The sequence below is a fragment of the Hypomesus transpacificus genome, chromosome 10 (genome assembly GCF_021917145.1).
Source record: "Hypomesus transpacificus isolate Combined female chromosome 10, fHypTra1, whole genome shotgun sequence".
In the NCBI taxonomy this organism is placed as follows: Eukaryota; Metazoa; Chordata; class Actinopteri; order Osmeriformes; family Osmeridae; genus Hypomesus; species Hypomesus transpacificus.
In genome coordinates, this window is record NC_061069.1 from 4346452 (window position 1) to 4369011 (window position 22560).

Below are 22560 nucleotides of genomic sequence, written 5' to 3' on the forward strand. Positions count from 1 at the left end.
TTGATTGAATGTCATTAAAGACTGAAAAATGTGTCTATGGAATGTAATAAAATACTGTGAAAATGAACCAACTGCATTCAAATTGTTGCTTATTTAATAATATTGAGTGCACAACAGTTTGTATCACAAGGTGTCTGTACATTTTAAATACATCACCTAAATGCTGTAGTGGAGCCTCCGCTATTCAGTCAATACTATAACGCCCCAGGTTTAAGCAATTGAACTGAATGTAAAAACAATTACAGTAATGCCAGTACAGTACCTTTCATCTCCACTAGGGGGTATCAAACCTCGCACACGAAAGTGTAAATCAATCAATTGCTCAATCAGACAGTCTAAGATTACTTCGGCGATGCAGTAGGCATGTGAAACAACAATTCCGTCTTTAAAGTTGAAAAAAAGAATATATATTGTATTATATTATTACTTATCTTTACATATTTGAGATTTATTTAGTAAATTACTGTTCAAAGGGAAAACTACTGTATGCACCTAGGCGACGGCAGCTCTGACCAAAGCGCGTGGAAAAATCTAGGAAGTAGCAATTCGACAAGCAAAAATACATTCTCGCAGTCAGTTGTCGGTAAGACATGAACCTGACCGTCAAATTCGCACTCTGCGAATAATTTTGCTTTCGTTTCAATTAAATGACATACATTTAACACCTTTCGGTACCACGCAGGTGATTATTTGATCTGAACGTGTTTTGGTAGACCAGTGAAAAGGAGAGCTTTATTTGTCAACAATGTTTTTCTCTACACAACCCGAATAAAAAGGTAAGGTTTTCGACCAACAAAGTCATGTTTATCGTAATATTTGTTGTAAAAGTTGTATAGCCCTGCAAAGGTTAATATATTTATTAAAGATGATAAAAGTAGCATTTAACCATATTACTCCATTTGTGTCCCTTGTTGGTACAATAGGCTACTTACTGAAGCCGGGACAAGTATGCACATGCTTATCTTACTGTTTGCTGGGATAATTCTAAGCTCTGCTTTAGCCCTCCTTTTGGGAATTGTATGTGTGACACATATCTTACACGGGGTATGGACTGTCATTGAGTAATTCCATAAACCTTTCATCAAACTAGTTGGTCTCATTTCAGGGAATAGAAAAGGAATTGTACAATCTAACGATACAATTTCAACCATTCACTTATTCTTTCATCTTATGTCATCTGATGCATGTCTCCCTTCCCTCCCAGCATTGTGTACATGTTGAGTTGGGGTGTGTGAAGGTATGCGGAGGGGTCCCGGGACGTGTCAGTATGAACATCACTCTCGCTGAGGGAGCAGCCTATCAGGATGGACAGGCGTTCATGCTCCAGATCTACCCCAGGCTGAGCCAGGAGGACACCGCATCATGTTGCACCCTCCAAGTCAGCGCCGGGGTCACTGCAGCCCATGTCATCCAGAACGCTGGGGCAACCCTGGGCTTGGATATGAGCTGGCCATACTCCCTCCTGGAGGTCCAGCGGGACGGAGGGGAGACCAGGGCCCTGGAGCCCAGGGAGCTGCCTGTGGAGAGAGTCCTTCTTTGGCCTCCCAGGTTTCAGAAGCAGCACCCTCAGAGCCAGGGCTACTTTTTCATCCTCCAGAGAGGAGATGATACAAATCAAAGAAGAGCTTATCAGGTACAACAGACTGACCAGGCGTTACGGGGCGAGGACACCGACGACTTGTGTAACCTCTCCGTCCTGACCGAGGACAGTATTCTGGGCGCTCTGCGCCAGCGCTTTGACAAACGTCAAATCTACACCTACGCCAGTGGGATCCTCATCGCCATTAACCCTTTCAAGTTCCTGCCCATCTACAACCCCAAGTACGTCAAGATGTATGAAAACCAGCCGCTGGGGAGGTTGAGACCTCACATCTTTGCAGTGGCGGACGTGGCCTTCCACGCCATGCTGAGGAAGCAGGTGAACCAGTGTATCGTCATATCCGGGGAGAGTGGCTCAGGAAAGACCCAGAGCACCAACTTCCTGATCCACTGCCTGACCGCCCTCAGTCAGAAGGGCTTCAGCAGCGGGGCAGAACGCACCATTCTGGGGGCGGGCCCTGTGCTTGAGGTAGGTCCTCGATAGGAGGGGAGCCACTTACTGTCACACCACATACAAACACAGCTCCAAATGAGCGACAGTAAAGGCGGATGTAGTGAAAGTTGGTTAGTGTGGTTCCTACTTAACGAGTGTGACTTGGGATGGTTTTGAGGAACTGGAAGGCGGTATTGAAAGTGTTGTTTTGTGGGTTGAGACGGCGTGTGGAGCGTCAGAGTTGATAAAGCTTCTGCATTGTTGCTCGAAGATCTAAATGGGACACATCACTGTAGCTGCTGTTACTGTATGTGTCTTTCCTGAAAGAAGATTTTGAATGAAGGGATGAGTCTTAAGACCAGGTATAGCTCAGAAACGTGTATGAGACACAAATGCACTCGCATAGAAAGGACGAAAACGTAAAAGCTATCTAATCTCTTTCTGAGAAGAACTGACGTGCTGCAGACACTACCATATATCCGTCAAGGAGGTAGACACCACACTCAGACAGGAAGCAAACAAAAGCACAACAGTAGCACTATTTACTTCCAACTCAAAGCACACCCTGAACCCACCATGACCACGGAACGGATTGATCATGTAACACGTTGAGCAAGGCCTATTTTCATCTTTAGTTGTCACATTTAGGACAAACGCTTGATTCGCTAGTTGTGTTTTGTCCTGGAAAGGAAAAGGGATAACCAGGCTATGCACTCCACCAACTTTGTTTCTGTCAGTGCTGTGTCCACCCATTCTTGTAGTGCTCAGGTGTTAATGGGAAACAAGCCTTTCCTGGAAAATGATTTTCTTTCTTTCTAAATAAAGGTGATTTAATAACACCTTTCCTTGCCAATTATATGGCTTGATCCCATGATTGCAAAGGGAACCATCCATGTCACTTTACATTTGTAAATGACAGCTCTTAAGACAGATGTTTATTTTCTACACAGGTGCACCATACATTTTTTTTATTTATTTTTTAAAACAAAAACAATTCTAGTTAGTGGTTGATTTTATGATAGTGATTGATTATATCCATACGTTTCTTGTTTGTCAGTGTTGTTGATAACCTTTTGCATAAGCACAGGACTCAAAGGACTGTTCTATTGAACACCTAACACACCCATTTCTGAAGGCACTGCCTGCTGGATTCCTTTTCCCACCGCGTCTCTCTAAACAGGCCCAACAGGTTTCTCTCAGGTTTAAAAACAGCCATTCACTCTATCTACCCTCCCCTGGTCTCTCTTTCCATCCAATGCATACCTTTCATTGCCAGTCACTGGCTTAGATTTATCTTTAGTTGGAGCTGAGAGGTATGTTTTGTGTGTTGGTTCAAATTGATTTTTCAACGTAATTGAATAGGAAATGGGTATTGAGAGCGTGAGAGCTTGTGCCAAAGTGATTTGCCTCTGGTGCTACTGATGGGTTGCGCAATGAACAAGCCATTAGGCTAATGTGAACTCTACACAAGAATGTCTCCTTTCCAACAGAGAAACCGCTATGAAAGGTTAATGACATTCCAGTGTTCATGAATTTCCTGTCATTATTATGATGATGTTTACTTCTACACAACATGATCTCCGTAGGAAAAACAGTCAGTAAAAGGCAGACAGTATGTTTTATTCATTTATTAATAGTTCCTGTTTGCCAAGTTAGCTCATGTCAGTGTCATCCTTTATCTGAGCATATTGCACAATTCCATGTCAAACCCGTGAATCCAGAACTGAAAATGGCAAAGTTCAAGTTCCTCAATAGGGAACTGATTGCTCTTGATGTGTGCAGTCTGCCATGTTATCAGTTTAAAAAGGCATTGGTAGGAATTGTTAACTGTCCTGAGAGAACAATGGAGACTGTGGCACCTGCCTTGGAGAGGGAGGTAGGCAGAGGGAGGTAGGCAGAGGCAGGCAGGCTGGTTCACCTGGAGGGGTTGTGTGCTGTGAGCAGCAGCGGCTCAAAGGCTCCATAAGGAAATGCAGGGGACAAGGGTGTTGGCTTCCAGCGACAGACAGGAAGAGAGAGATGGAGAAATGAGAACATGTCAAGACAGGCTGGGTCGGCTCGTCTGGCAATCCCCGCCTACCGCGCAGGCCCATAAAATCACACGTGTGCGTTTTTATCTCGCTTTCCCACTTCTTCTACCTAACCTTTCAAGCTCTCTTTGTACTGTATCTCTCGTTCCTCCCTCTCTCCCTCTCTCGTCTTTTCTCTGTTCAACCGGCTGACACTGGGAAACGGATGGGGCGGAAAGTAGAATGCCACACATATTAGACAGAGCCTTTGTCTGTTTATGTAGAGGGTACAGTTTGATCAGTGTCCTGCATAACTTCAGCGCTTTGGGTTGAGAAAGAAAACGCGTTTGACGTAAAACTCTTTGTAATTAACGGTCAGAGTTGGGGAAAGAGCCATGCCTGGTTTGAAGCCTGGTGTAAACCACAGCCTTGGCCTGTCAAGACAGGAATTCATGGCACGATCCTCCAACGCACCATCCCGGCCAATCAAACTGCAGGGATGTCCCGCTGTCATTCCTACACACAAAACAAAATTGTTGTCAGTGAAACTTGAGTCTTATCAAAGGTATGACACAGTGACTGTTGAGGGGGTAGATTCCTATATAAGTGTGCCAGTTTTCAGTTCATGCGTGAGTTTCCTGTTGAGAGTTCTTCCAAGACGACTGTAGTGGCATCATGTTTTGTGTCTGTTCAGAGCAGAACACATGCATTACCCTCAACTACATCATGATGAGGAAGCTAGTACATAACTGCAGTGGCTGAATTGACATTGGACAGTGTGAAGTATACATGTGTTCCTTGTGACCTACTTTGGTTTATGGCCTGCACTAAACATATCCTCCATGTTTATGTATTCAGTCGAAGCTTAATGGGAATTTTCTTGCAATGACGCAGGTCCGTCATTGCACCGTACCAGTTTATTTAACAGTGAAACACCTGTGTATCTTTTCTCAACAGGCCTTTGGCAACGCCAAGACTGCGCAGAACAACAACTCCAGCCGCTTTGGAAAGTTCATCCAAGTCAACTATCTGGAGAGTGGTGTAGTGAGGGGGTGAGTCACTGCCCAGATTCAGTCACCCACCAAAAGCAACGCCTCTTGTTGCTGACAATAGTAACACTAAGACAAAGCCACAGCCAAAGTGCTTAGGGGTTCTTTTTGTTCAACTAATCATGGATTCGTTATTGAAAACCAGTTTGTCCTGCTCAAACCAGGAGGATTTGAAGCTCACCAAATGAACGCTAGGGTTTGATGTGTGGGGCTTTCTCTGACGGCCATGAGAGTCCCTTTATCTTTTTTTGTTTGACTTTTGTTTCTGTTACGGTTTTGCTCCCACACATTCTCTGGAGAGCTTCCTAATCTGACCTTCTATCCCATTTGATGATATTGACAGTTTGCTTGTCTCGTACACAGGGCGGTCATAGAGAAGTACCTGCTGGAAAAGTGTCGCCTGGTATTCCGAGATAAGAGTGAGAGGTATGAACATGTCCATTGTAATGCTGCCCTGCCTCTCAAATACAGTGAACTCATAAAGCATATCCGTCAGAACCTCAAAGCATATCATCTTAAAAAAAAAAAAAATTGATTGCGGTCCCAAAGAATGACTCGTATGAGGAACTCTGGCTCCGATTAGCCTGATGTCTGTATGACCTCTGACCCCTCCAGGAACTACCATGTGTTTTACTATCTTCTGGTGGGAGCGGCCAAGGAGGAACAGAAGGAGCTTCGACTCTTACAGCCCCAAGACTACCTCTACCTCAATCAGGTGATCCCTTGTGCACGGACACACATGGACACGCCTGGTTTTCTTAACATTATATAGTGATCTAGCAACAATGGTTTTGCTGTGAAGCATGCACAAGAATGTCTCATGCACAAGATGCTGCATAATGTGCTATAATACACAATGAGTGTGATTGTCTCTTTGTCATCATATAGGAGAACTTTGATCTGGAAAATGAAGAGGACTTCAGGCATGAGTACAAAAGGCTCCATCAAGCTATGGAGATGGTCGGCTTCCTTCCGGCTACCAAGACACAGTATGTACAGAATATGTATACAATCCACAGTATGTACAGAATATGTATACAATCTACAGTATGTACAGAATATGTATACAATCTACAGTATGTACAGAATATGTATACAATCCACAGTATGTGAGAATTATGTATACAATCCATAGTATGGACAGTACATGTCTGATCAGGAAAAACAGTGAAGTGAAGGATCCTTTACCCTAAAACACTCCACGCTCTACAGTACCTCATACATGTATGTTACCTGCCTGGTTGTCATCAATTCCTGCAATGTCATACTGTAACCATACCCCCAAGACAAATGAACATAAAGTGCTTTAGGAGTAGGCATGAAATCACCAAATGTAAGTCGATTTTCGGAACTAAACTCCTATCTAATGATGTGAGCCTGTGTGGTTTAATGTAACTAAGTTCATACCTAAGATTGAACCTTGGTAAGCTGGTTGGTGTTGCTGTTGGTAGGTGTGGATATGGGTGAAAGGACAAGAGGTCAGGGTTTCCTCTGGGTCAGAGTGGAAGTGCATTACGTATGCTATCCTTCAGACTCAATCCTGGCTGTGCTTGAAAACATTGCAGTCAAGCTGTTATTAAACTAAATGAAACCAAAGTGAGTTATTCTATGTAAATGTCACAAACTTTACTTAATAGAAGTCAACATAATCTGATTAAAGTATCTAAGCAAGTGAGCTAAGCAAAGCATTTATTAAATACAACTGTGTTCAACGTACATTATTTTGAATCTATATCCAGTTTTTTACATTCATTGATCAGACACCAATTAAAACTTGGAATGATCAAAACCAGACACATGTCCATTTCTTACCATCAAAATACATTCATCAGCCTAAAGTCTACTTGTTTAATGGAATGACTTGTATAATGGCATTTCCAGGAATTCCTCCTCGCTGTTTGGGGACGGCAGCAGGTTGGAACAAGTCAGTCCCAACAGGGCAGGAATGCAGTTCTTATCTCCGACAGGCCCTGCTTGTCTCAGGGCCTGACAGGCACCGTAGGGCTGTACCTAGCCTCTCACCTGATCCAGGGCTCTCCAGCCCTAGCTCCTTCTGAACCTCCTCCATTGTGGATGATGTCAATGGGTGGTTGTGAATAGTGTGAATAACTCATAAACAATGTTGACGTCACATTGAAATTCACAATCCTAATCTATGTTTGTGCAAACTGACTGCAAAGCTGATTCTGATTCTGTTCATGTAGCGGACACTTTTATCCGAAGTAGACAAGTCCTCATGCTATTTACTGTAGGTAATTCAGCTGTGTTGTGTGTTTGTGTGTGTGTGTGCATGTACAGGATCTTCTCAGTGCTCTCTGCCATTCTCTACCTGGGCAACATTACCTACACACTGTCTGAGGATGGACAGGTGCTGGAGGCCGGCCCTGCTGATGTCCTGTCAACCCTGTCTGACCTGCTCAAGGTCAGTTCAGCAGCTGTGTTTAGCACTGTTAGACTCATATACAAATCTAGATCAGTTTTTCTACATATCTGTCTACATCTGTTCTATTTATGAAGACATCTCAATGATCTGCTTCTGGGGTCGGTGTCGAGCATTTTCCATCTGTGATTTTTCTAAATAACTGAACCAAGCTGAAGAAGGGAGATTTCTTTGTTTGTTCTGCATTGTAGAGGGGTGTATTATCTTGTTGAAGGTTGGACTCTGTGCCACGATATGTTACCCCAGACTTGTTTCCCAAAAGAAGCCTTTTTTTTATTGTCTTCTAGGTCAAAAAGCAGCTGTTGGTGGAGGCTTTGACCAAGCGGAAATCGACCACGGCCAAGGTCACGCTGGTCCTTCCTTACTCACTCAAGGAGGTGGAGATTCCTCACACCTGTTGTATTTCCACACAATCATCATCCATCGCTAATTCCGTTGCTAGCCGATTAGTCCAGTCGCTTACTTCCTGTTTGCTTTTCACGGCAGCACGTTCTGACCCATCCCCTGGCCTTTTATCGCTGTCCCTGCAGGCCACCACGACGAGGGACTCCATGGCCAAGTCCCTGTACGGCGCTTTGTTTGACTGGATCCTCCTCCACATCAACCATGCTCTGCTCAACAAGCGAGACATGGAGGAGTCCGTCTCGGTGAGTCCTCTTCCACGGCAGGGTCATAGAGTGGACGTGTGTGGGAGAGACGTTCCTGTCCAGTGACCCTGGGTTCCGGTGTGACGAGAGAATAGGACGCGCTACCTTTTTTAGGGGGTGGCGAGGTGACGCACGTCTGCTGGTTTGGTTTCAGTGTCTGTCCATCGGAATCCTGGATATATTTGGCTTTGAGGATTTCAAGACCAACAGCTTCGAGCAGTTCTGCATCAACTATGCCAACGAGAGGCTTCAGCATTACTTCAACCAGCACATCTTCACACTTGAGCAGGTGCTAAGCCCCCCCTTCCCTCCCTCCCTCCCCCCACCCACCTGACACACCCCTCCTATTTGTCCACAACGAAGAGCTGTTGTTACCGTTGGCATTCTCATCAGCACGTTCCTTTACCCCCCCCCCCCCTCCCCTTCCAGGAGGAGTACTGCAAAGAGGGCATCACCTGGCACAACATAGACTACACTGACAACATGAGCTGCATTCATCTGATCAGCAAGAAACCTACTGGGCTCTTTCACCTATTGGATGAAGAGAGCAAGTACGTCTTCATGGTCTTTACTGTCTTCGTTCTCCAGTTCCACTTGTGAACATGTCTGCAGTGTTGGTTATGACTAATAATAGGATTAGTATATTCAGGGATATACTGTGAACAAGGTCAAATATTGTAGTGCATGTTGAATGGAAATATCATGAATGCTATATTGGAATGTATTTTGTCCCCTGTCCAGCCTCCCCCAGGGCACAAACGACACCCTGTTGAACAAGTTCAAGCAGCAGCATCAGAACAGCCCATTGTTTGTGCCCACACCTGTGATGGAGCCAGCTTTTGTTCTCCATCACTTTGCTGGGAGGGTCAAATACCAGATTAAGGTACAGGGGAGTGAGGGGGGGGGGCAGCCTTCTCTAGCTGACCTTGCTGACTGTAACAGGCACGTTGAAAGCTCCAATTGGCTGTCTACGCATGCTTGCTTTGTGAAATGCAATATCCCTTGATATTTGATATGCATAAACCTTTTATCTTCGAAAGGTCTCCCCTCTCAACTACTTTAAACACCTCTCTCTCTCTCTCTCTCTCTCTCTCTCTCTCTCTCAGGATTTCCGGGAGAAGAACACGGACCACATGCGGCCTGACATCGTGTCGCTGTTGCGCAGCAGCAAGCGGGCCTTTGTGCGTCAGCTGATCGGGTCCAACCCCGCCGCCGTGTTCCGCTGGGGCATCCTGCGGGCCACCATACGCATCCTCGCCACCTTCAACAAGGTGGCACGCCAGCGGGCCAGGGAAAGATCAGGTAGCCCTCATTCCTGGATTACTATAAGAAACAAATGGGGTATAGAGTTGTAGGACTTTGTACAAAGGGGTTTGTAATGATGACTGGGTGTTGCCTGACGCAGGAGGACCCGGTCAGTTCACTGGAGGGGTGAGAAGGTTGAGCTCTCTGGGGAAACTAAGAAAGAAAAGCTCCGGTCTGGAGTTGTTGAGGTAAGGTCTACTGCTGCAGGTTCATTTCTCCGGGGCACTGATACCACACTCAACAGTCCCCTTCTCAATACCTATGTGTACTGAAGCGTTCTGCCGTTAGTCATCACATGTGCGGACATCAAATTCATTACAAACTAAAACAGACTTGGGTAATCGTTGGCAGTAAAGCAGGTCATGTGTATTGCCATTAACTGTCGTCTTTATTTATTTATTCTTTGTCCTTGCTTGCCCAGCCCAACCTCTGTGCTCGATTTCTCCTTCGACCGCTCAGACGAGCTTCCTCTTGAGGTGTTTGAGGACATCTTCGCCAGCTACGAAAAGAGGAAGTAAGTCCCTTAGGCTGGAGCTGGAACACGGCCTTGGTCGTCCAGTGAGATTGTGTGTGTGTGTTGGCAGGGGCCGCGCTCCTGACTGCCTCTCTAATTCACTTCAGTCCATTATCACCCATTTCTCTGTCCTCCATTGCCACAGGAAAAGCAAGGACAGCCGCCAAAAGCAGCTCATTCCTAAGGTAAGGTCATGGCATTCTCTCAAAATCAGATGGGCCACATAGATTCTATCAGTTTTTTTCCCCCAAAGGTTTTTTTTTTATGAACCGTTATCCACCGAACGGCTCCAAAGTGATCGTCTCTTTCTGTTGCTGTGTCTGGGAACAGTATCTCCCACTTAGACTCTCTCTCCCCCTATGACGCGGGCTTGTTTTTGTTCCGTGAGGCAGTAATGTGTTGTTTCGTCTTCCACAGAACCTAATGGACTCCCAGTCCCTCAAGTACATCATGGGTCTCACCCTCCACGACCGCACCACCCAGGCTCTCCTCCACCCTCACCAGAAGAAGAAGCCCCCCAGCATCAGTGCCCAGTTTCAGGTCCGTGGTTTGTTGACGGTGCACCCTCGCTCTGCCGAATGCAGGGAATAGTTGTCGAGCGTACCAGGCTAGGACTGAAAGGAACATGTGGGGCTGTGTGTTGGGCCGACGTATTCATCTGGATGTGTTCCGTAGGCGTCCCTCAACAAGTTGCTGGAGACTCTGGGAAAAGCGGAGCCTTTCTTCATCCACTGCCTCCGCTCCAATGCTGAGAAGGTAGGGTGCTTTGGTCTACCTCCGTAGCAAGTCAGACTTGGACCTTTTTCAAACACTCATGGCTGCGTAGCAGCCGTGAATCCCCTTTGTGTCGTCAAATAAAGAGGAATAAAGGTTGCGTCGCATTTGAATTCCTTCTCGAGCGTGTTGCCTGTGTGTGCGTGTGTTCAGAAGGAGATGCACTTTGATGAGAGCCTGGTGCGGAAGCAGCTGAGGTACACCGGCATGCTGGAGACGGTGCGCATGAGGAAGTCGGGCTACGGAGCCAAGTACACTTTCAAGGTAGGTTACTGTGTTACGTCTGGCAAGCCAGGCCCCAGGGCCCCTCGCTACGCCGTTCTGCTCACTGAAACATAAGCTTCACGCTGATTAATGATCGGGCTAATCGAGTTTGAAAGTGTGCCTGGATTACTGTGACACCGTTACAACAGCCGTCGTTGTTATACTCCCGATGACGTTTGTATTCCAGATCAAAATTGAAAAAAGACCAGTACATGACGTGTGTGTGTGCACAACATATGTATTAGGTCTGAATACAAAAAAACATGGAGGAATAATGTGATTTTGGTTTCCCTTGGTTTATGAAGGAGTTCCTGGAGAAGTTTATAGTATTACTGCCAAAAAAGGCTACCGCTACCCCCGAGGACATATCCAGCTTTCTTCAGAAGATGGGCTTGGAACAGACCACTTACAAAATCGGAAAGACCAAGGTAAACCTTGCATAGAATATATGTTATAATCCCAAAATGTACTATTCTGGCTGTTCCTTCTGACTGGTCTGTGCTTGTCTAGGTGTTTCTCAAAGAGCATCAGAAACGCTGGCTCCAGGAAACCCTCAACAAGAAGGTGATGCAGAACATTGTGATTCTGCAGCGCTGGTTCCGGACCTGTCTGATCAGGAAGCACTTCCTGGAGAAGAAGGATGCAGCTATTCTCATACAGGTATCTACATTGTGGCAGTAGACCCTGCCCTTTTTCACCACTGCACAGTCAAAAGGTTTTACTGCTTTAGCCACTATTAGCAATGTAGCATATGATGTGTCTGTGTGTAGTTTTTTCAAGACTTCTGTCAAATTCTGATAGCTTTCTTTGTAAAAGCCTTGCTCACTCAAGGAAGGTGTTTAGTTTTGTGGCTAAAATCTTAATGGCCGGGTTGGACACTACTTTTGGAAAGTCTAAACAACGTCAGCTAAGATGACATTGAATGAGGTCGTTGTTGATAGTATTGCGACTGACTTATTAGAACTTAAGGGGGTATACGTCACCCTAGCAACAACACCACAGTCAAGGTCAAGCCTATAGCAAACCTTTGTTGTGTTTAGTTGATTTTACGACGATTCATAGCAGTAGCTAGCTGCTGAACTCTCCTCCCTTGCTTCCCTCCCGTCCTAGAACATGTGGCGTGGGCTCTGTGAGGAGAACAGGTGCCAAGCTGCTACTGTGATCCAGGCTGCGTGGCGCACCTCCCTGAAGAGGAAGGAGTACCTGCTCAATCGTGACGCGGACAAGGAGGACCTCTCAGAGCGCCAGAGGTACTGGACCACCATGTAGCACCACGGTCATTAGAATATGGATATTCCCCTGCGCTAGGCTAGTCTTCAGACTGTCAGCTAGGTGGTTTATAAGTAAAGACAAACGCATGCAGAAAAACTTCTCTGAGGACAGATTTTAATTTTTTCCCATGGGTCTTTCTGTAGTCGTTCTCCTGAGGAGAACAAAGGAACTGGTGATGTGAAGAACACTGAGGAACCGGACAGTCCCGTGGGTGATGGAGAGAGGCCTTCCTTGTCCCTGACTTCCAGCCAGAGGACCATGGAGAGAGCGGAGCTGAGGAGGCAGCGAGGCTTAGAGCACAGCCCCAACAGGAGCCAGGAACCAGGCACCATCAACGGCCAGGACGCCGCCAGCAAGGCACAGCCCGTACAGAGGACTAAAGATGGGGAGCAACAAGAGGGTAGAGGGTCCCCACCGCCCCTCAGCCGACCTCTCTCCCTCCCCTTGGGCAAAACGCCAAGCAGGGACACCAGTCCCTCTAACACAGGCTCCCTCCAGCGCTACACAGGGAAAGAGGCCATCAAGGAGAAGGGTGAGAAGTGGAAGGAACGAAGGTGCGATGGAGGGCAGTCGAACAACTCCAGTCCAGAGGCCAATCACCTGAGGACTCAGCGGACCAACAGTTTGCTGAAGTATGTCGTTCTCCTCCACCTCAACGCAAACTGTTTTCTTATCTCTCCTCCAAATGTTTCTGAATTGCCTTTGTTTACTGTCCCATGACTAGATGCACTGCAGTAATGGCTTAATGTAATTTAACGGTGAACTTGTCCCCCTGTTTACTAGGAACAAAGGGAAGTCCATGTCGGTCGACAACTTGACCAAGTCCAGCTCCTCTGATTCTGACACTCCCCCACCTGCATCTGAGGTACTGTGTCTCTTTAACACTCAATGCACCACAGGTTTGTTCAAACTCCCCATCTGCAGATAGGACATTAGAGTGAATGGACGTACATTCACAGAACATCAGGTTATTTGACTTGATGGATATTCTTTTAAATGACCTGTAAATGTTCTCTGCAATCTTGAAAACCCCTAATCGTCAAACAGTGTTGCAGACTACTCATGTGTTGTGTTACACAACCAAAATTGAGCTGTCATGTGACCTTGTTGTGCTGTCATCCCGCAATCCCCTTGTGCCCATCAACCCATGTCATGAATGGGGGAGATTGGAAGCAGGTCAGTCACCCCTGGCCCTTCCATGTCTCATTGCTTCACCCCACGCACACTCTAGGCCAGGGTGCGCCGCTACAAACGGACCAAACACAAGCGCCGCCTAGCCCACGCCCGCAGTGGGCTGATAACAGGGCTCCATGACTATGGGAGGTCCATGGAGAGCGCGTACTGGAGCTTCCCCCTGCCCCCCATCAGCCCCTCTGTGCTCAAGCAGGCAGACAGCCTGACCCACGTAGAGCTCCGGCCCAGCAAACGCTGGGTCCAGGTACTTCCCCCTGCCCATCGTCTCTGCCCATCGCCTCTGCCCATCGCCTCTGCCAGGCCAGACTCTGGGGCGTCTCCACCCCCGCTGCACGCATGCAGGGCTTTGCTTAGGTATAAGGAGACTCGGACCGCTACTCCTGCCCAGGCATGTGAAGGGTGCTGCTTTGTGCTTGGGGGTCCGCAGCATGTTGCCGTGAGAAACAGAGCTGTGACGGTGACCTCGACCGCCCACATTACGGCAGCTTGTTTCTGATCTTTTGTGTGACAAAAGGTTTATTAATGTGACCGTTTGCAAAATTGTGCTACATAAGGGACATTTTTCTGTATTTCTACTGGAGGGAATTTCTCTTTTAGTGGGTAGTCTTTATATGGAGAATGTATGTGGTGTAGGGGTTTTAAAAACGGTTTAATAACATCTGGGAAATCGATTGAAATGTATTTTAAACCAATTAGCCTACAAAATTATGCTTTTTGCGTCATTGAGTCATTCAGCGCTTATGTGAATTGAGTGTGTTTAACATTACAAACCCAGACACATTATGTTTATTACCTAGAAAGGTCACAGTTTATGTGGCCGATGGGGGTCTTTTAAATGTTCTCATGTTCGTCCTTTCTGCTTCTTTGAATGAAATGCTGAAAACGTGACTGGTTTGGTTGAAACGTGTGCTCCCCTGCTCAGTTGTCACCAGTCCAGTCATGTCAGATCTGTGATTTGGCGAAGGGAAGAGATGGAAGAAAGCTTTTCTTGTATGCACATGGGTCTAGCTGTGCTACACGTCCTGTTAGCAGTGGAAGAGCTGTGAGAGGAGAGATGGGTGTGGTTTTCTGCAGGGGAACATGGTTGATAGCTGTTTTGGCAGGGCGGTGCTGTTGGGATTCTTCTACGGAGCTTTCGGATTCTAAAAATGGAAAATATTTTATTTTCAATTGCAGACATTCCACGTTCTCCACCCATTTGCAATTTGATACACAATCTTGACCGATGCTGTTTGTTGTCTTTTCCAGCCATCTTCAGACATGGATGGGTCTAGGCTCAGCACAAGCTCAAGCAATCGGAGTTCTACCATATCCCAGCTGACCACCCCAGAGAAGTAAAGCTCCTTTAGCTACTTGACAATATAAGCACTTGGTGTTACAGTATCTCTGTCCATCAAATCAGAAGAGAAAAGTCTAAAGTATCTGCTGTTTCAATGGCCCGGATGATTGGGTGCAGTTGAAATAAATAATGTATTGTATAAAAGGCAGATGTACCCTCTAATTATTTCCCCTGCCTCACTTGCCTGAATAGGAGACAGCACTGGAGTTACTGCTGTACTGTTCAGAATGGTAATGGTTAACACTGTGGTGAACACATTTTATCTGCCACAGATCTGGCTTCCTCAGTAAGATCCTGAAATGGCGGACGCCAAGAGACTCCCAGAATCTGGAGGATGTGAAGCTGGCCCACCAGAAGGCACAGTCAGATAAAGGTTGGCTCTTTCGCACCCCTCCCAATAAACCTCGAATCAATCTATCGATCCAACAGGTCCCACAAAAAGTAGCATCTTTGCTGCCATCTAGTGGCTCATGACAGTGCAAACCCTAAAAGAACAGTTGACATGTCACTCGTTAAAGAATGTCCCCTTGAGAACTTGAGTACCCAGAAAGAAAAGGCTTTTTCAGGCTCCCTGATCACCCCCCTCATCGTCCTCCGACCCACAGTCACCTCTCCTACCCAGACGCCCTACCGGCTGTCTAACCAGGGACGGAACCCGTCCATCAGAATCAGCAGGGCCACGCGCGTCTCGGAGGAGTGGAACGCCTCTCTGGACAGGGAGATCAGAGACGTCAACGAGCTTCGCCACCTGGACGAGTTCCTGGGCAACCAGGTGAGCAGATTTCTCCTGATTGGAGGATTCCGATTAGACCACTCTCCCTCTATGGGCGGTAGGTCTTTGGGTCCAACGTGTCAGTATGGGTTCAAGAATCCTGTGAGAAACCTACAGTTCCTCACTGAAAGCATTCAGTGTAGTTGAGAGCATGAGTCATGTTGACTTTTAACTTGCACTTGCTGACGACGTTACTGTGACTGGATTGTGTTCATGCACTTTAAAAAGGAGAGTATCACTTTGCATTAATCACCCTATTGGACACTCTTTTTAATCCATTATGACTATATTTTCGCTGAAAAATGTTTGACTTTTTACTATAATCACAACTGGATCCCTCAAAGCGTAGTGACAACATGTTCCTTAGCGACACTAAGTGGGCGTCGGCCGTCTCTGCCCCCAGGTGAACGAGCTGCGCGGCCGGATCAAGGAGCTGTCTGACACGGAGAACATCTTCCTGGTGTCCACCATGCAGTTTAGAGAAACCATCAAGAGCATGTACTCTGTCTCGGTAAGTGCTAATGCTCAACACATCCTGTCTGACCCACTTTATCCCTAGAACCCTACAAGTTTACATTCTCTTAATGTAAGTTAAGCGTCGATATCTTTCCAGTCTTATAGAGAGCACAGTGACCTGTGTTTTGTAGATCAGTGCAAGCGATTTAGGACCTGACAGTTGCTCTTGTCCAGATGGCTAACTCCCATCTCCTCTCCCCTGGCTAGCAGAAGCCACACATGGGCTATAAGGGGCTGATGATGGGCTATAAAAACAAAGTAACCAGCCTGGCAGGAGCCAAGCAGCTGAACGAGGTCCAGCTGGTGGTCAACCTGTTCCAGTCTGTACTGGATGGCTTCATCCGCGGGGAAATCAAGAGGAAGGGGGCTGTCGACCCTGTTAAGGTATCGTTGTGCGTTTTAAATATTTGTACGACTTTTCGACGTTTTTCTTTGTTTGTTTTTTTCTTCGCTTAATGATGTCTGATGATTGAAGCCACTGTCTTTCTTGGTCTTTAATGAACTCTCAGACCAAAAAAAAGACAAAGAAGAGGAGGAAAAACGACATGTGTGTAAGTCAAGCTGGTTTCCTTCCACCAATCAGGCTTAACCTGAGAGTTGGTCTTCACATGCAGGTTTTTGGGGAACGTCCAGCTTCTAGCAGCCCTAGTTATAATGTGGAATTGTCCCTCTACAGGCAGACAGTCCTCTGGATCATATGTTCAGCACCTACCAAGTCAACATCATGCAGTCCTGTGACCTTTGTGGCTCCTACATCTGGGGCATGGAGAAGGCCTGCATGTGCAGCGGTGAGCGCCTTGTACACATGGAAACACGTCAACGGCATGCATTCATGTAGCAGGACCTTTTGTTTCTCAGCACAACGTAGGCTCAGGAAAACGGGAGCCGGGATTCAAACGGCCCCTTTCAAGCGTTTTTCTTTTCCTCTGCTCTTGTGTTAAGCTTGCAAACTAGTGTGCCACAAGAAGTGCCTCGCCAAAATCATCACCGATTGCTCCACGCGCTGCGCGAAGAAGGTAGGCTCGGACCATCCCTGAACACACCCTACATTCTTCGTACGAACAATCCGAGTCAACTAGTTGCGTCAATGATTACGTGATGCTAGCTATGTTTGGCCGGCTACGTTAACAATTATAATATATTGTTACATTATATAAAACGTCAATATTTTCTTTCTCGTCGGCCTGTTGCAGCACGATGGCAGCCACGGCTTGCTTCACTTTGGGGTGCCGGTGTACGCCCTGACCAACAAGTCCAACCCGGTGCCCATGGTGGTGGAGATGATGCTGGAGCATGTGGAGATGAACGGGCTGTACACCGAGGGCATTTACCGCAAGTCAGGCTCCACCTGTCGGGCCCGGGAACTCTACCAGATACTAGAGACGGGTATGGAGGGCTGCCGGAGAATGTTCCGGCAGTTTGGTTCAATTCAATTCCTTTGATGAGAGAGCACTATTCCCGACTTTCTGCGTAATCGTCCTTGGAACGCTCATCATTTAAAGGTGATGTTTTTCTTCCCCTCTTTGCCTTAAGATCCTAAGGGGGCTTGTCTGGATAACTATCCCATCCACACCATCACAGGGCTGGTGAAACGCTGGCTCCGAGAGCTGCCTGACCCCCTCATGACCTTTACCCTTTACAGTGACTTCCTGCACGCTGTAGGTGAGTCCTCCGTTTATGTCCTAAATGTCTAAAAGAGATGCCCATGACATGAGCTGTCCAGATGGCTCTTGTTGGCAGGCAGGTTGCTCAAATACAGGAAATCATGTTATGGAAATATACAAACAATTTTATGTGCAGAGTTGCCTGAGAAATCAGAACGCATAAGAGCCGTGTACAAAAAGCTGGACGAACTTCCTTCAGCTAACTTCAACACTCTGGAAAGACTCATCTTTCATCTTGTCAGGTAGGGTGTCTCGTGTTACGTACACTATATGGCGAAAAGGATGTGGACAGCTGACCATCGCATCTATATGAGCTTGTTGGACATCCCATTGTTCCAAATCATCTCATAGGTGTTTTAATTGGGTTGAGGTCAGGACTTTGTGCAGGCCTCTCCTCCACACCAACTTCATCTAAGCATGTCTTTATGGACCCCGCTTTCAGCACAGGGGCACAGCCATGATGGAACACAAGTAGGCCTTCCCTAAACGGTTGCCACAAAGGTTTGAAGCACCCAATTGTATAAATGCTTGGCATTGCACATATTGATGTGAGGCTTGCATATAGCTGCTTTGTCTAAGGAGATTCCATGGCTGTGTGCAGGATTTGATGCACTGGTGAGCAACAGGTGTTGCTGAGACACCACATCTCAATAATTAGCGGGGGCGTTCACATCCTTTTGGCCATAACTATGTGTACTTCTTATAAGTGCTATATTACTGCTAAGGTGCAACTGTTTAGTGTTGTCTAGCCAACCCATTATATTTGGCATGCAAGTTTAAAGATTTTCAGATGACCTGTTACCAATTATTCCTCATATTCATACTTTACTCCTGCTATAGTATTTGTTAGTATACAGGGATGTAGGTTTCATTATACAGTACCTGTCAAAAGTTTGGACAAATGGGAAAATGTGTCTAAACTTTTGACTGGTACTGTATGTGGATGGGACATGGCATGGTATTAGAACATTCTAGTAGTACACTAATATGACACGTGGGAAGTGTCAGATGCTGACTGAGTTTTCATTGCAGAGTGGCAAAAGAGGAGGCAAACAACCGCATGTCTGCCAACTCCCTGGCCATTGTCTTTGCCCCCTGCATCCTGCGCTCACCAGATGCCTCTGACCCCTTTCTTGGCATGAAGGACATTTCCAAGACTACCTTGTAAGTCTAACCTCTGTCCAACAGAGATCGTCGTGTTTACAGAACCAAGCGTCACACTTTTTGCATGTGGTCATGTCTTACAACAGTGACATTAAATGATGGTTAGGGGGTTATTGTTATTAGTTTTTTCTTGTTTCTTGGTTGTTTATCAGCGCTGACCTGTGGGCAACTGTGTAAAAAGGGCTACACATGTAAAGTTTGATTTCATTTGAATTAGGCCTACATATTTTTCAGTTATTTTTGGTTACATCCTCAAGTTAGGTACATGTGGGAACCTAACTGGCCATGTTTTGAATCCCAGATGTGTGGAAGTCATGATACTGGAACAATTAAGACGCTACAATGAGAAGATGCAAGACATCCAGGAACTTGAGTATGCAGAGACCCAGGCCGTCAACCAGCTCAGACTGAAGAGACAGAACACGGTGAGGCGTGGCCCACCAGTGGTCAACTACATCACGGCAAAATATGACATCGCATTTCTCCTGTGTTTTAAAAACCAAAACACCACGCCACCAAATTTGTAGCAGTGGAGTAGCTCAAGAATGTCTCTGTCTACATTAAGGTCTTGTGATTGGTGTGTTGACCTCTACCTGTTGTGTATTCAGATCCAGGAGAAGCCCTTGTCAGAGCTGTCCCTGCCCCACGTGGACTCAGAGACGTCCCTCATTGAGAGGATCAGATCCATCAAGGAGGAGAAGTCAGTCTTTCTGTCGTTTTTTGAAACTGCCACTTGACAGTGCATCACTTCACACTAGAAAGACACCGCTGTTCAGGAAACACCTTCAGTTAGAAGTTCCTCCAGTTAGCTAGAGCTAAGTCCCACCTGCTTGTGCTTGGTGGTGCCACTCTAGTATTCCTGGTAGAGTGTCGTTCCTCTAGACTGTTGTTTCCCAAGGTTATGTTGGCCCAACATCAGCACAATACCCTGATTAATATACTATATGTGTCTTTATTAGCATCTGGGGTGTTGAGGCTTTCAGCTCTCATGTGTTCACAGGGATGAGCTGGTCTGGAGGCTGCCTGAGTTGGAGCAGGAGAACTCTGACGACAATCTGGACTATGACTCGTCCAGAAGCTCAGAGAGCTTGGCAGATGAGCTCTTGCAGGGCTTAGTCATGGAAGGTCAGTAGAGAGGTATGGTACAGTTCAGATTACTGTTCTCTGCCCTCTTCAGATAATATTTTGTCAAATCATTGTCAGAAATTGTTTTTAATAGAGGAGTGGTCGTGTTTCATCAAATACTACCCAATTTGGAAAAGTGTGTGATGGTTCATGTGTGTCTTCTTTACAGTTAGTGAGGTTTATAGTACTGTCAATTATTTACAATGAATAATATTGGCCTTCCCTTCAGTAGCCTATTTGTAATACTGTGTGGTTTCTTGTGTTTTTTGCTTGGTTTGACTTGCATCTCAACCCAGCTTCCTTGATCAAATCACCCAATGTACTAATCTGTAGTGTCTGTTGTAGGAGGGGTAAGTCCACTTCAGGCGGGCCAGAGGCCAGAGTGCCCTTTTAAGCCTGCTGACCTGGCAGAGAGAGTGAGAGCGCTCACTGGGAAGCCAGGGGGCCAGACGGTGAGGTCAACACCTGGAAGCCAATCTAGGCGACGCACTGATGTTACCCAATCACTCTGCATCGTCTCTGGCCAGGGAGAACTCACTGACCCCTTCTCAGCCTCCTCCACCCCCAACAACCAGTCCACTATTAAGACTAGTCGGAGCTTTGATGACCTGGACATACCATTCATAGATGAGGACTCCTAATAGCGAAGCTAGATTCTAAGATTCTTTTGAAAGCAAGGGGGAGAACAAGCAGTGCCTCTTTTTGTTTGAGTTACTACGGAAGCTGTGTTTTGGCACAATATTGGCAAACAATTAACATTATTGGCAAGAACCAAACACGTTCTATACCTTTATCCATTCCCTGCCTATTTGGAGTGATGAAAGCTGCTTTGGGAATTGAGTATCTACTGTGAGATCTGTGTTGGTGGTGAACTAGTTTCTCTCCAGAGGGAAAATACACATGATGTGTGTAGTTTATTTTAAAACTAATGTATCATGGCAAGCTAAGTAGTTTGATTTGAACAATATTCCACAAATGTACATATGTGTGCACATATTGGGAGCTTTTTATGTTGGTATTAATTATTGGTGAATTGTCAAAAATATTACAATAATATATTGAGGAGAATCAAGTCATTTTTAATCAAACCAAGTTAAATCTAAGATATATTTTTGACATGGTGCCTTATTTGCAATGGAATGCAGGTATGCCTGATTTTTTTTTTGCCAATCACCATGGACACAGGCAAGGACTTGTTTTTTAATTTCTCTGAAAACCAAAGTGAAAATGTTTTGCTCATTATTTGACTCTAGGTTAGATTGGCCACAATTGTTTGAAGTTATCACTTAAACATATTCAAACGTTTTTTTTATCCTCAATAAGACATTCAAATGTTTTGTTAACATATTTTACTAACTCTATCCAGATGTTTATCATGTCTTGTCTTAGTGTCATATGTTGTTAGTGATCTGTCAAAACAATGAGTTCCTTTGTTGGATGAGAGTAAATGAAAAAATTATCCCTGATGGGGTGAAAATGTTTCTTTCAATGTTGTTCTTTTATTCATCATGATGCTCTAGAGTCCAGAGTACAGTAGTTACCAAACATGGTTGTTTTGTCAATAATAAGCTTGACTATGCAGTTTTAGTGGTGATCATGTGACCTATTCTGTTTGATGTCCAAACTGACCGTTTTTGATGTTTCACACAAATAAAGTTATGGTACAGGATACATCCTGAGCTATGGTCACTTTCTAAGTCTAAGAATACCACACGTCTCTTGTAGGTACTTGTTTTACCCGGTGAAAGAGCCTGCTATTCTAAAACTGATCTGCTACAAATTCCCAGACGCATCCCTCTTCTAGCTCCCGTCTTCTGCAGGATTAAAAACAAAATCCTTATCTAAAAGAAGCACCCCTGAACCCCATCCACCACATCCGACAATTTTCCTCCTTCAAACCCCCCAGACCAAACCTGATGTCCTAGGGTCCCTCCACTGTGAAACCTTCCGCCTGAATATATATAGTTGTTTTTACTGTGGCTTATCTTCCAGAGCAAGTGTATATTTATCTATTTTCTGCTCTTTGTTAGTGTACTGTTTTTTTTTCTTTCAGTGTAGCGTTCTGATATTGCTTCAACAATAATCAGCACGCCATAAATAAAAACATTTTTAATGTTAACATTAACAGCAGTACGTTCATAAAATGATGTCCATGATGTACAATCAGTGTAAGTTATCAAGCCACATCTGGTATACTGTCAGAGTAACAAGTGTCTTGTTTTGTATGATAGGCAAGTTAGGGACAATGGGGTATTCAACAGTAAGTGTATATTTTGTTTGTATAATGGAGTATTAAAGGTTTTATAGAAACACAAGCTCGGTAACGCACAATTACTGGTCTGCTCAGAAAAAAATGGGTTTAGTCCCTTTGTTCTGGCAAACCCACAATCATGCTGACAAATTACATTTTGGGATCAATAGTACAAACATGTTGTTCATCCTATCACTATAGACTATAATCTGCCTCCCACTAAAGCTTC

At 45.6% G+C, this 22560-nt stretch overlaps 1 protein-coding gene across 7 annotated transcripts; it reads left to right on the plus strand.

Moving 5' to 3' along the window:
* Window positions 1–306: 306 nt before the first annotated feature.
* Window positions 307–21751, plus strand: myo9b (myosin IXb). 7 transcript variants are annotated; one of them, XM_047026772.1, is made up of 42 exons: window positions 308–583; window positions 683–776; window positions 1205–2068; window positions 4999–5093; window positions 5454–5516; window positions 5706–5805; window positions 5979–6079; window positions 7389–7512; window positions 7818–7907; window positions 8061–8177; window positions 8332–8466; window positions 8607–8728; window positions 8919–9060; window positions 9284–9479; window positions 9583–9670; window positions 9904–9996; window positions 10142–10181; window positions 10414–10536; window positions 10672–10752; window positions 10924–11034; window positions 11340–11462; window positions 11545–11694; window positions 12145–12284; window positions 12450–12938; window positions 13090–13171; window positions 13538–13744; window positions 14749–14834; window positions 15112–15212; window positions 15445–15611; window positions 16015–16122; window positions 16335–16511; window positions 16637–16678; window positions 16804–16915; window positions 17070–17143; window positions 17321–17513; window positions 17661–17789; window positions 17928–18033; window positions 18824–18955; window positions 19257–19380; window positions 19564–19655; window positions 19956–20080; window positions 20426–21751. In XM_047026772.1, exons 3-42 carry the CDS (start codon window positions 1268–1270, stop codon window positions 20719–20721), a joined length of 5877 nt encoding a protein of 1958 aa, XP_046882728.1. In that variant the 5' UTR covers window positions 308–583; window positions 683–776; window positions 1205–1267; the 3' UTR covers window positions 20722–21751. The 7 variants fall into 7 exon arrangements, with proteins under 7 accessions (XP_046882733.1, XP_046882728.1, XP_046882727.1 ...); XM_047026777.1 differs by having other exon boundaries at window positions 307–776; window positions 19956–20092; XM_047026771.1 differs by having other exon boundaries at window positions 308–776.
* Window positions 21752–22560: the final 809 nt, after the last annotated feature.